The 13,355-nt window shown below is 37.7% G+C and overlaps 1 protein-coding gene across 4 annotated transcripts in view; it reads left to right on the top strand.

Moving 5' to 3' along the window:
- Nucleotides 1–13,355, top strand: part of LOC149802900 (hexosaminidase D-like) — an 88,176-nt gene that overhangs the window by 48,419 nt on the left and 26,402 nt on the right. For all 4 annotated transcript variants that reach the window (XM_089952394.1, XM_089952396.1, XM_089952395.1 and 1 more), the window contains 2 exons: nt 3,283–3,466; nt 13,102–13,170. In XM_089952394.1, coding sequence (XP_089808520.1) covers nt 3,283–3,466; nt 13,102–13,170 — 253 coding nt within the window. The remainder of the gene's footprint in view (nt 1–3,282; nt 3,467–13,101; nt 13,171–13,355) is intronic.

A 13,355-nucleotide genomic window follows, 5' to 3' on the forward strand; every position in this document is an offset into this window, starting at 1 on the left:
ACATGTTAGCTCTTTTTGCAAACCTCTATCTCGTCATGACCTAATCTTTGGCCATATCAGTGATTCTTGGCAGAAAGACGACAGGTAATTCTCAACAACAATGACAACCTTTTTGTGTCAAGGCCAGTTATAGCTGACATATACTGCAAACTTTCACAGGCAGTTGTGGGGATTGGAGGTTCTCTTCTGCAAAGCGTTCTGCCACCTGAGAATAACTAATAACTTGCTATCTCTCCTACCTGCCATTGGCCCTCCTGTGGGTGCCAGACTCCATCTTTTCTGACAGACCTGGATGAACCTCTTTCAAGCAAGCAATTCGGTGATTCAAATCGTTTTGGAGGGGTTCCAGACCTCATTCATCCAGTCCCTCCTCCTTTGTTGTCCCCCTTTATGTTGGAGATCTCAAGTGATCCCACACAGGGAAATGTATTATAGATGGATTGCTCATAAAATAGGTGGTGGTAGCCCAAAAAAAACAGACTGCCTGGGTTTCGTTCCAGACTTTTTTATGGTTACAAAAGCCAATAGATAATCATCTGGTTATGGAGTTTCTATGCTTATCATCCTAGTTTATCTTTCTCCCACATGCATTGACCATATCTTTCATGTGTTGCAGACGTAATCTGCCAATTTTTATGCAAGAGAATTTCTTCAGTTCCTTGGCCTGTTCGGCGTGGCAGCAGATTTGCTTTGCCCCAGCCACCTTTACATGTGTCTCTGTGATGAGTCTCTTCTGGCACAGTGGTGCACAATCTCGTTTTGTTTAAATCTCTTGATTATTCTCTTCAGTAAAATCAAACATTTAGTGGCAAGACAGGGAGTAGTTATAGTAGCAGGAATACCTTTAGAAACCCCACATCCAGAAGTCACAGTCCATACAGATGTCAGTTTGTTTGCTTTGGGAGCCCATTTGCTACTGGACTTTGCAATGGTCAGTGGCAATTGGTCCATGCAAGAAAAGGCTCTTAAGGACACATGGTACTAATGATATGGAAAAATGGGAACCAGCCTGGAAATGGGTGAACATAAAATAGAGTATATATGGGTTTGGCTGACCAGGATTGGTTAATAATGTAAATTATGTTTTAGGAAAAGAATCTTTTGAGAGCTTATCCTAGTTGTAAGTGGGAAAAAAAATAGAGACATTGTTTTATTTATGGAATTTCAGTCCTTTAACAATCTTGAGTTTGGGATACTCATTACTAAAATTAGCACCTGACTCTCTGGTGCAGAATTGTTAGCACCTGACTCTTTGGTGTGGAATTGAAAGCACATGTTTCAAACACATGCAGGTCCAGAAAATGCTGCAGCTCATACCCTTTCCTCAACACAGAAGCTGACATCCAGGTTTCATCTATGCTGATAAATATAGGTTTGATCATGAGCACTCAAAAATTTTAAGTTCTTGAATTTTTAATATCATGGTGTTTGCATAGACAAACTATGGAAACTGAATTAGTACCGTGAGTCCTTAATGTCAGTCTCATGGAAGTGAAAGGTCTTCTTGATGCCTTTCATGCTTGGGTGGAATTTATCCTAAGGAAGGTTGTTCTTTCAGTGTTAGTTCATTTTATAGTGAACTTTCTCTTTAAACAAGTGGAGACGAAATCACTAGAATTCTGTGTTATGGTATGGGAGTGCCTTTGCTAGTGTCTGCAATACCATATACCATCTATACTCACTTATAAGTTGAGTCAAACTGCAAGCAAAGATCCTAATCTGCTGTAGCGTAATGAACCTGCAAATCAGGGTCTGTGTTGGTTGTTCTGCTGATTACTCCAAACAGACTGCATAGACACAGACCTGCCAGTAAAATTAATCCAGATAATGAGAGACAGGACTTGCAAAATAGTTCAGATTTCCCTTCTCTAATGGGATAGGTTATGTATCAATGTTCTGCTTGACCTTGTGACACAGGTACCAAAAACAGTCATGTGACCCACATATTGCACAAGAAGCTGAGGTCGTTAGTATCCTACCCTTTTCCAGAGAAACTACGCTTTGTGCCTTGCTCTTGTCAAGGTTGCTGTGCTTGAAAAGGGAGTTATAAACTTAAGTTATGGAGAGGATTTCACAGCCAGATGGCCCTCCACTTTGAAGGCATAGGAGGAAAAGTGATGCAGTTTTATCAGCTGGTATCATATTAATGGCATCACACCACTCAGGCTATATTCCCCAGTTGGTTAACCTCCTTCTTTTCCTCTTCGGGGATAAAATACTTGCCCTTGTCACAGTGAAGGAATAGCAGTCTGCGATTTCAGACATGCTCAGAAATTATGGTAGAAACAGTATTGGCTGTAAGAATGTTATTTCTGACCTACATGCAATTCCATTCCAATGGCTTACTTATGATAATGGTGCAACCTGTTTTGTTGCAAAAAACAAGTTATTGTCTCTAGGCAGTGAAATTCTTGATTTACCGTTAAGAGAAGTGAAGCTGCAAGACTTAGTTCACATTCTCAGTTGCTATTTGAGGCAAATGAAGTCCATCTGCAGCAAACAAAAAGCTCATTATACAAGGTGGGAAAGAAAGACATAACCCCACACATGCTGGCTGCTTGGCTAAATTGTGATTTTTGATTGGCATACTCTGAACTCTCATAGGATGAGGAAGATTTCAGCTGATGATATACGAGTGATTTCCATGAGACTCGCCTTTGAACATAATGTCTTTATTGAAACAAAGTAAAGTCAGTTGACTGGCACGCTTTGGCATTTACTTTCTCGATCTTCTGTTTATGTGATATAGCCTGCTAAGGAGAGAGCTGAATCTTTTGGCCAACATTATGAGAAGCTGAAATGTTGCAAGGAACCTTTACATCTTTAAGATTTTTGTAAAAACAAAACAAAACATGTACCTTTGACGTCCAGATATTAATATGAACTTATACCTTGCACCTTAAAAGAATTGAGAAGGTTGAAATGTAGATAATTTGAATGAAGGCTTGTGTGTGTGTGTGTATATATATATATATATATATATATATATATATATATATATATATATATATATATATATATATATATATATATATTTGTTTTTTGTTGTTGAAATATTTATAATATTGCAAAATGTTGCTAATATTTTATACCATCAATATGTACTTTTGTGTTTAAAACACTCCCAACTGTGAACAGGATAGACACTGACTTGCCATTAAATAATGTCCTAGCTGATCAGGGTCTCTGTTATTCCCTTGAAATTATGAGTATTACTACATCAACTCCGGTATGTACAGAAGCTAGTATGGTATGATAATGAAATATTTCTCTCTTCCTCAGGTATATCATATAGGTATATGTGAGAGATGTAAGAAGAGGATGGGAACAGAAACTCTCAGCACACAGCAGCTGTTTTTTGCTCACATCCGAGCAGTCCTGATGCACATTAAAAAAAATTATCCTTCTGTCACGCCCATCATGTGGGATGATATGATGCGGTTTGTGGAGCTTCCAGTACTATTGGGTTAGTGTGTGGAACAATTCCATCTTTCTTATGCTGTCATAGCTTGAAGCTGGGAAATCATGAATAGGCCCTGTCCATCTGTATCCATTCAACCATGCTTCCATTCTTGGAAGGTTGTTAGCACTTGATTGGATAGGCATGCTGTTTGTTTGATTTTTGCATTTTGCATACATTTTTGTTTACTTCTGGATTTAGACTTTTTCAGTGCAAACTTTGTTAGCAGAAATGTGGGAAAATGGCTTGACCATGGCAGTGAAATTCGATAGGCAATGTTTCTATTGACATGTTGATGACTTGATTAAATTTACGTGTTATTTTGATCAATTTTACATTTTTATTTTTTGAATGGTTTTGTTGACTCTTAAGATTTGGAATGTTGAGCTGTATTGGTTATAGTCCAGAAGAGCTTACAGGAGGGCCTGTGTGTGTTCATAGCCAAGTTTGTTATTGCTACTTACTAATCCAACTACAGTGACAATTGCCATGAATCTGTATTCACACTTTCATCCCATGGTCTAGCTGGTACTACATGAAAAAGTGCCACTTAGACATACAGTATGACCACCACAGTGACAATTGCCATGAAACTGTATTCACACTTTCATCCCATGGTCTGGCTGGTACTACATGAAAAAATGCCACTTAGACATACAGTATGACCACTACAGCTGCAATCTTGGAAATCTTATAACTATTGGGTTTTTCACTAAATGACTTCTTATGATGTCTGGTTGGTCTTAAATGAAAATGGTGCCAGTCTAACATTATATAAGGACACCATCTTGAAATTCTTATTGCTACTTCACCAAAAGACTTGTCATGGTGTCTAGCTGGCTCTAAATAGAATGTTGCAGATCTGAAATCCAGTATGTCCATCACAGCAGCCATCTTTTTGCTATTCCTCCCAAACGAAAAATCATGGCAACCTGAAGTTTCCTAAATGGAAATGGTGATAATCTGTCATCCGATATGGCAAGCAACTTCCACCAAAAGACTAATTAGAATGTTGGTTCTAAATGAATATGGTGCTGATCTGATATCAGTTATGGCCGCCTTGGCATCCATTTTGAAAATCTTGTTATTGCTACTCCATCTAAATGAACAGCACTATCATCATGCAATTTGGCCTGAAGACCTTTTATGTTGGTACTGAATGAAAATGATGCTATTCTGGCATCCATTATGGCTCCCATGGTGATCATCTTCAAAATCTTGTAATCAGTTCTCCTCCTTAATGGATGCTCGTATCAATATGGGCTTTTTGCTAAATGACTTCCTATGATATTTAGTAGGTCCTAAATGAAAATGTTGCAGCTCTGACGTTAAATATGTCAAATAAGACATTACAGAATAAATGGTCATTGACATAAAGTTTTCCTCAAAAGACTTCATATAATGCATAGTTGGTCCTAAACGATAATCATCCCAATCTTGCATCCAATATGGCCACTATGGTGCTATCTTGAAAATAATTTTTATTGTTCAAGAATATCAGAGATTGTTTCAGCATTCAACAGTTGAAAAGAAGAAATAGTTTTATCCTGGTCTCATGGGAATTCCTTTAGGCCATTTGGACATTAGTTCCATCAGCTGACCTTTGTTGAGTGTTATCCTTATTAACACAGTTTTGCAAAAACCAATTGACCGATGCAAATGAAATTTGGTATACTTGTGACATAGCTACATTTCCATGTATACGTTCTTCATGTTTTTGTTTTCTTGCTATAACTTCAAAACTATTTTTGATTAAGGAATGAAAGTCCTGCATCATTATTAGTAGGTATGTTGCATACTACATTGGGGAGGGGGAACGAGCATGGCTCAGTATTTTTGGATTTTCCTTGCCTTTTCCTTTATGTTCTATAATTTTAAATCTTTTTGAGATTAAGGAATGATTCTTCTCTCATATACATTACACATTCACATTAACATTAGGAAATTACTCTCTACTAATTACAAATCCAACCCTCTTTTTTTCTATACATCATAGAAATAACTCTTAAATATTAACTCTTCTTGGCCACCTGTCTCCTTGATGTAACCAGTTAAAATGTTTTGCTTGCAATTGTGAGCAGTGCCTCTGAAGAATCTGTTTTAATTTATGTTTAATATCCACCATCCAACACTTATTTTAAGTGGTATGGTGAGTCAGAAAGTTGATATATTTTATGTATACAACATTTTCATTTTTCCCAGTGAATTTATTTTCATTTATGCATTTTTTACAGTGTTAATGTCCATGTGATATTGACCAGTTTACACCACAACCCCATGTGCAGATACCCATGTATCACACACTTTTTAGCATCCATTTGGCTATTTGAACTATTTTTAAATTGTCTTGTGCGCTTGTTAATAAAGTGCAGAAAGTATAAATGCTTTAAAGTCTTGATCACAAGACATTCATGGCTTGCACAAAATGTTCTTCCTCACACGCAAGTAGTGTGTCTGCATTTATGGGCAGAAGACATCCAACATCTTCAAGAGTCACAATAAAAGGACATGCTCTAACACTTTGAACACAAGTACATTCATCCAAATTTTGGAATTGCTGACCAGTTTTATGGTGGATGTCAAGATGCTGCCCCCACTTCAATGAAAAAACCCTAAAACAGTGTCTATGTTAATGATCACTTCAGATCCATTCAAAGTCACATCAAGCATTTCTTCTTAGTTATATTTTGGAATCTCACATGATATCACAGCAGGTTGTGTCATCTAGAATGCCAATGAGTGAGTTGGACTAGCATCATTTTTAAACAAATTTTGCAGCCCCCTGGGTATAAATTCCTGTTTCCACTCTTGCATGGACAAAGGAACATTGAAGCAAGACATGTGGATTGACCAGTAGGACCTTACTCTATGCTCTACATGCCATACTAGCATATCTGACTCATAGAACCTTTCTTATGCATGGTGATGATTGGTATCATCATCATTGCTCTGTGGAATGCTATAACCTAGGATGCATAGTGTACAGAAGGAAGAGTCCCCTCATTGATAATGTAACTGAGGGAGTGCCGCAGACTTGTCTGAACAGACAAACTTAAGTTTTAAGGTGGCAATTGAAGAGATACACAGAATTTCGCTACCATCAGAATTCCTTTAACAACCAGCTGTCAGTACTGTGTACAATGTCAAGGCTTCCTGGCCTCTCTGGCAATCTCTCACCTAGTCAAGAGCGCTGGATGTGACCATGTCTGTGAATTGGGATGTCATAGTCAACACGGCTGCTTCCTCATGATGGTGCAGTGCCATAATGGCCTTTTGTAACCTTAACTTCATAAGGATCCTGTCATCATTCTCTTAGATCCTATCATGAGGTCCCAGGTGGCTAAGGGTCTAAGGTGCTCACCTTTACAGATTACTGACATCTAACCTTTGTCAACATGGGTTCAAGTTTCAGCTCAGCCAGTGTGCCTATGTGGGAAAGCTTGGCAGTAGCTTTGCATGAGTTGATGGTTCTTACTAGGTGCTCCACATGGATTGGTGGTTCTTCACAGGATTTTTCTGGGTTCTTCCTCCACTGGCTGCCATGTATAGCCTATCATGTGCTGAGAAATGGTGTTAAACCCTAAACAACAATATTCCAGACTGTTTGGTCTCTGGAAGTAGTCTGAAAACTGATTCCCCAGATTTCTATTCCTTTTTTCATTCAGGCTACAAACATATCAGAATTCTACATCCTTCCTTTCATCTTCAGACTTGGTCCTTAGGCTTTTGACAGTACCATAACTCAGGACATCCTCCTCATCAGTGATGATGATATACCTGGAGGGTTTACTGCAAAAACATTCAGTAAGTTTGGTTTTAAATCACATTATAAACAAACTGCACTACCTCTTTCACAGTTTGGGATCGAAAGTCAAAGTAGAGAAGTGAAATCTTGTCTCTTCTCAGCATTTTATTTACATAGATATGGAGTTTCAAACTCAAATCAGATTGGTTTGACTTCATCCCAAACATATTGACAAGCATTGGAGAAGGCATCCACCAATACATTCTTCTTGACAAGGCAGTTTCTTCAGCTCCTTGGCTTGCTCATAGTGAAGAGGGTACCTGTTATACCTCAGCTGCCTTTACATGCATCTTCGGGGCCCCAAGTGGCCGAGTGGTCTAAAGCGCTCTCCGTTACGGATCACTGCCATCTCACCTCTATCTGTGTAGGTTCGAGTCTCGGATTCGGCCAATGTTAGTATGTGAGAAAGCTTGCCAGTAGCTTCTCGAGGGTCGGTGGTTCTTTCTGGGGTTTTCCCGGGTTCTTCCTCCACCATTAATACTGGCTCAATATATAGCCTATTGTGTGCTGAAAAATGGCGTTAAACCCTACAACAACAACAACAACAACATGCATCTTCTGCAGATTGACCTTCTGGGACAGTAACACCCAACCTAAGGTCATTTAGATCACCATGTTATGATCTTGATCAAAATCAAATAATTCCTGCTTCAGTGACAAGATAGGGCATGGCTAGGTGCAGGAATACCTTTAAAAGCCCCAAAACCTGATATCTCAGTCTGTACAGATGCAGGTTTGTTAGTCTGCAGGGCACACTTGCTACCCAGACTTTGTGATGGTCAGCAGCAAATGGACACTGCAAGAAAAGGCTCTTGGCATAAATCTCTTACGAATGAAGGCTATTCTCAATGTCTCACACACTTGGGTGGAATGCATCCAAAGGAAGATGGTTCTGATAATGTTGGAAAATGTGGTTGTACTGGACTACCTGATGAAATTGGGGAGGGGTAGATAACTGGACCTTCACATTATGATATGGGAGTACCTTTGTTGGTGGTGTCCAATATCATATAAACATACAAATTCCAGACTCATTATCATGGAGAGGGTGACTACTTAATATAGAGTGGTCACTTCATCAGTCCATCTTAAATCAAATTTGCACACCATGGGGCCTACCAATTGCTAGACCTATTCACAGTGTGGGTTAACAAGAAGTTACCCACCTTCATCTCTCCATTTTCATGACCACTTCTGTGGCCTAGTGGTTAGAGCATCTAACTCAGATGTGGGAGGTGATGGGTTAGAACCCCAGTGAGTCATACCAGTGACTTATAAAAATGGTACTAACAGCTACCTAGCTAGGTGCTCGGCATTAAGAGGTTAGTGTTAGGACTGGTCAGCCTATTGTCAGGATAATGTGACTGGGTGGGACATCATGCTGTATGTCTGTGGCATGATGCCCATGTGCTAGACATCATTGTAAACTGTCACACTGCAGACATTGTAGCAACATGACTGAAAAATTGTTAAAGCTATGTTAAAAATCCAAATCACATGCACACACATATGCACATAGGCATGCACACACATACACACATAACACACACAAACACACAAACATAACATACACACCATTCTAAATCCCAGAAGCATGGACCATTAAAACCCTTCAATCAGCTGGGAGAGGATGTGGTCATATGCCTTCTCCCTAGCAGTGCTAATACTGAAACTAGTCCAGAAATTGAGGGGCAGGGCTAGGAAAATAGTTCTGTTCGCCCCCCCCCCCCCATGAAACAGATCCATACTCAACAATCTGTTCCATTTGATGATGAATGTGCCCAGAAAACTGTAGTTGCCTCCACGATTCTCGAGTCATACTAATGGCACAACCTAGTTTCACTTCTAAAAGCATGTTACTGTCTATAGGCAACCAATAAATAGCTATTTGCTTTCTCCAGGGATCCCAGGTGGCCAAGTGATCTGAAGCATTTGACATTACCTATCACTGCCATCTTGCTCATGTCTGTGTGGGTTCGAGTCTTAGCCTCAGCCATTGTAGGTATGTGATGAAGCTTGACAGTAGCTTGCGTTGAATTGGTGGCTTTTTTCAGAGTATGTGATTGGTGGTTTTTACCAGAGTATGTGATGAAGCTTGCCAGTAGCTTGCCATGAATTGGTGGTTTTTATCAGAGTATGTGATGAAGCTTGCCAGTAGTTTCCCATGAATTGGTGGTTTTTACCAGAGTATGTGATGAAGCTTGCCATGAGTTGGTGGCTTTTACCAGAGTATGCGATAAAGCTTGCCAGTAGCTTGCCATGAATTGGTGGTTTTTACCAGTGTATGTGATGAAGCTTGCCAGTAGCTTGCCATGAATTAGTGGTTTTTACCAGTGTATGTGATGAAGCTTGTAAGTAGCTTGCCATGAATTGGTGGCTTTTACCAGAGTATGTGATGAAGCTTGCCAGTAGCTTGCTGTGAATTGGTTTTTACCAGAGTAATTCAGAGTTTGTCTTCAGCCAATTATACTGTTTGCCATAGATAGCCTATCTTGAGCTGAAAATGGCATTAAACCCAAAAAACAACTCTCTCTCCACCCTCCATTGAGAGAGGTGAAGCTGCAAGTGCATGCTGAATCAACAAATCATTTGGTGACCATGCATGGGAATCCATGACCCAGATTTCCAAGGTTATTAACCATGCCAAGTACTATACAACTGCTAATACCTTGACAACTTCAGCTAATTTAGACAATGTGTGACCAGACATCTGTCTTTTCTCATCTGCACTGAAGTGACATCACTCCTTGATACTGTTCTATGTAGAATATATGAAGTACTGAAGAAGGCAGCACAAGAATGTCTGTCTGGCTGCTTTACTGTCAGCACCTACCTGCAAACTGATTCATTTCCAACTGCAACAGAGGGTTAATTTTAAGCAACAAAATAGGAGGCTGAAAACAGAAGTGGTTTCAACCTCAGTCAGGTAGCAACAGGCCCCTCAGTTCAGCAACTTTGGCATAACTCAATGATTTCCCCCAAAACACATGATAAATGTATCTATCATACAGGACATGAACAATGTTCTTTCCATTTTTGGCAGTTTAGGGTGCCTTGTCAGATCTCATTCCAACCCAGCATTTTTAGATTCACCTTCCTCACATAATGCCAGGCATGGATTATCAAATTAACAGAGATGATTTCCAACAATTTTAATCCCTCCCACCCATCACTACAAATGTAAGCATCATCGTTAATGTATTGCTCATTGTAAACTGGTAAATTTCTGGCTGATGGGTAGCCACCTAGTGGTGCCAAGGGGAGGTAATTAATAAGAGTTTTTCCCTTCATTTATGTATAATATAGATGAAATTGTCATCTTTCTTGAGTGGTTTGATTCAGGAAGTAGCATTGTTTATTTCCTAACATTCATGTGAGCATTTTTGAAGAAACAATTTTTTTAAATAAACATTTTCATTATTGTGAAGTTTTGTGATATCACTGGTGGAGGACAATAAAAATTCACTTAATTTTATTGTTTGTTGAGCTTATTCGGTTTTTGGACTTTCTGGACTAAATTGTAGTAGTATATATGTATTACTAATAGAAATTGATTTTCATCCACATACATTAACACTGTGAATATTTTGTTAACATCTTTTCTTCTGCCCATTCATGTCTTTGTCCTTGTACATTATAACATCTCATTCTGAATCACATGGTGGAAACACTTGAAACTTGGTAGTTTTAATGTTATGCTCAAGAAGAGTGTTCTTGGCTCCCTCCCCAAAGAGTGCATCAAAGATCAGGTGTACTAAAATTCAGTTGCAATGTCATTTCTGATATTTTTTTTACCGGACTTAATACAGTATTTGTAGTCATGGCAGAAAGATATATATGTAACAGTTTTTGGTGTTACAAAGCTTGGATTATTGTTGAGGATGATGAATGTTGGAAGGGGATGGGGTGAAGTGGGAATGTGCTCATATTTAATAACAAATATGGAGATTTGTGATAGTGAATCATCACAGTTATGCTAATTTGTTCTAATTTTGTAAGCGAAATCCATTTTAACTTGCCAGGTTTTATTACCATTTGAGCTTAGTTACAGCAGTGTTTTTAAATGTATATCATCTTCCATGCGTCTCTCAATATTTGCCATTTTCATCTTTCATGAAGGGAGAAAAAAAACCTTGTTGTATAAATTTGACAGAGAGCACTCAGACATCAGATATAATTTGTACAGGTGATGCTCAGTCACTATCTAAATATAGTCATCATAATGAAAAAAGGCAAAAACCTGAAACAGCTTTCCCAAAGCTCTTTAACCATATTTTTTTAAAAAAATATCAGTGCCTAACATATTTTATACAAAATATACTATTAAAGCTGGATTCCTTATTTGTACAAAATATACTATTAAAGCTGGATTGCTTATTTGACAAAATGTACTATTAAAGCTGGATTCCTTATTTGACAAAATATACTATTAAAGCTGGATTCCTTATTTGACAAAATATACTATTAAAGCTGGATTCCTTATTTGTACAAAAATATACTATTAAAGCTGGATTCCTTATTTGTACAAAAATATACTATTAAAGCTGGATTCATTATTTGTACAAAAATATACTATTAAAGCTGGATTCCTTATTTGTACAAAAATATGGGTTCCTTATTTGTGCAAAAATCTGGATTCCTTATTTTTACACAAATCTGGATTCCTTATTTGTACAAGAATCTGCATTTCAGTATAATCCTATTACTGTCAATTGAAAACTCATACAGTTGATATTAAATAATTATAGAACTAAACTGAGAAATTTCAACAGGAACACTTTTGTCATGTAAGTCTTTCAGTATTATGTTCCTCTGACAATATAGCTACCATTTCCCCCTCCCCCAACCCCACCTGAATTCAAAAAATAAAATATCTTCTCAAAAATCATTTTACCTGATCAAATTTTACATGAGCTATCATGGTTTCATAAGTCCATTTTAGAAAGAATAGTTTTTGCAATTCAGTGTGGTTACCATTGTTAAAGTTATTTAGCTGAATCAATTCTTGCTAAAACAGTTTGACTAATCAGTAACCAGGTTTGATTAATCAGTAACAAGGTTGGATGAATCAATAATTAGATATAGTTTGATCCTATTAGACCATGAGCATTCTCTAATTGACTTTGTGCCAAATTTCGACCAGGTAAGTAATCTCATGCCCACTTGTGTCTCTTGTCTGTGATTAAAGCATCACAAGAACTTAGATTGTTGATTCACATATTTCAGATGATTTCATTATAAAGTCAAATGATTTGAATCCCTGTCTGGAGCTCCAATTTAAGATTATTCATCATCTGTTCAGCCATTTTAAATATATCTTACCAAGAAAGAAAAGTTTGTACTCGGCTTGTGCTGTGAATTTTTTCAGGAGGTACAGATTTTGTGGATATTGTAGTTGCTACAGATTAATGTTTAAGACTCCCCCCCCATAATCATTTTGTGGAAACAACCAATTATCAAATCAATGGACTTAAATAATAACATAATATAAATTTTGAAAAACCATGAAAAAACTTTGCCAACAAAATGGAATTAACAGCAGTTACTTGCAAAACAGGCAAGCTGTCTTATAACACACCAAGGCTTATGATGCTCTGGTGTACCCCCATGCTATTCAAAATTTAAAATCCTTGATTTGATTAATGTTGATCATTTGATTGACATATTTTCTACACAGAAACCATTGCCTTATATTGTGTCCATATAATTGACATTTTACAAATTCTGAATGTTTTATTATAAACATTTTATGAATTCCAAATGTGCATGTGATGAAAAGATGGAGTATGGAACCTGGGTTCCAAATGTTTAGAGATTTTTTTTCTTTTTCTTCCAGAATCAGGTCTTAGAGATCTTGTGGAGCCAATGGTCTGGCATTATTTAACTTCCTTTGTGTTGCCTCCAGGTAAGTTTGGTCAGATACAAGAAAGTGATTCAACAAAACATAACCAAGTATACATTAGCATGAAACTTCGAAAAATATAGATGTGAATAGTTTTGTTTCTTGCTGTAACAGTGGTAAATATCTTAAGCAGTTTCAGAATGTCATTTGTCTTTTTGCTCTAGTCAACTTTATGTTTTGCCCAGGAA

The sequence above is a fragment of the Sinohyriopsis cumingii genome, chromosome 3, assembly GCF_028554795.1.
Source record: "Sinohyriopsis cumingii isolate HCF-2022 chromosome 3, ASM2855479v2, whole genome shotgun sequence".
In the NCBI taxonomy this organism is placed as follows: domain Eukaryota; kingdom Metazoa; phylum Mollusca; class Bivalvia; order Unionida; family Unionidae; genus Sinohyriopsis; species Sinohyriopsis cumingii.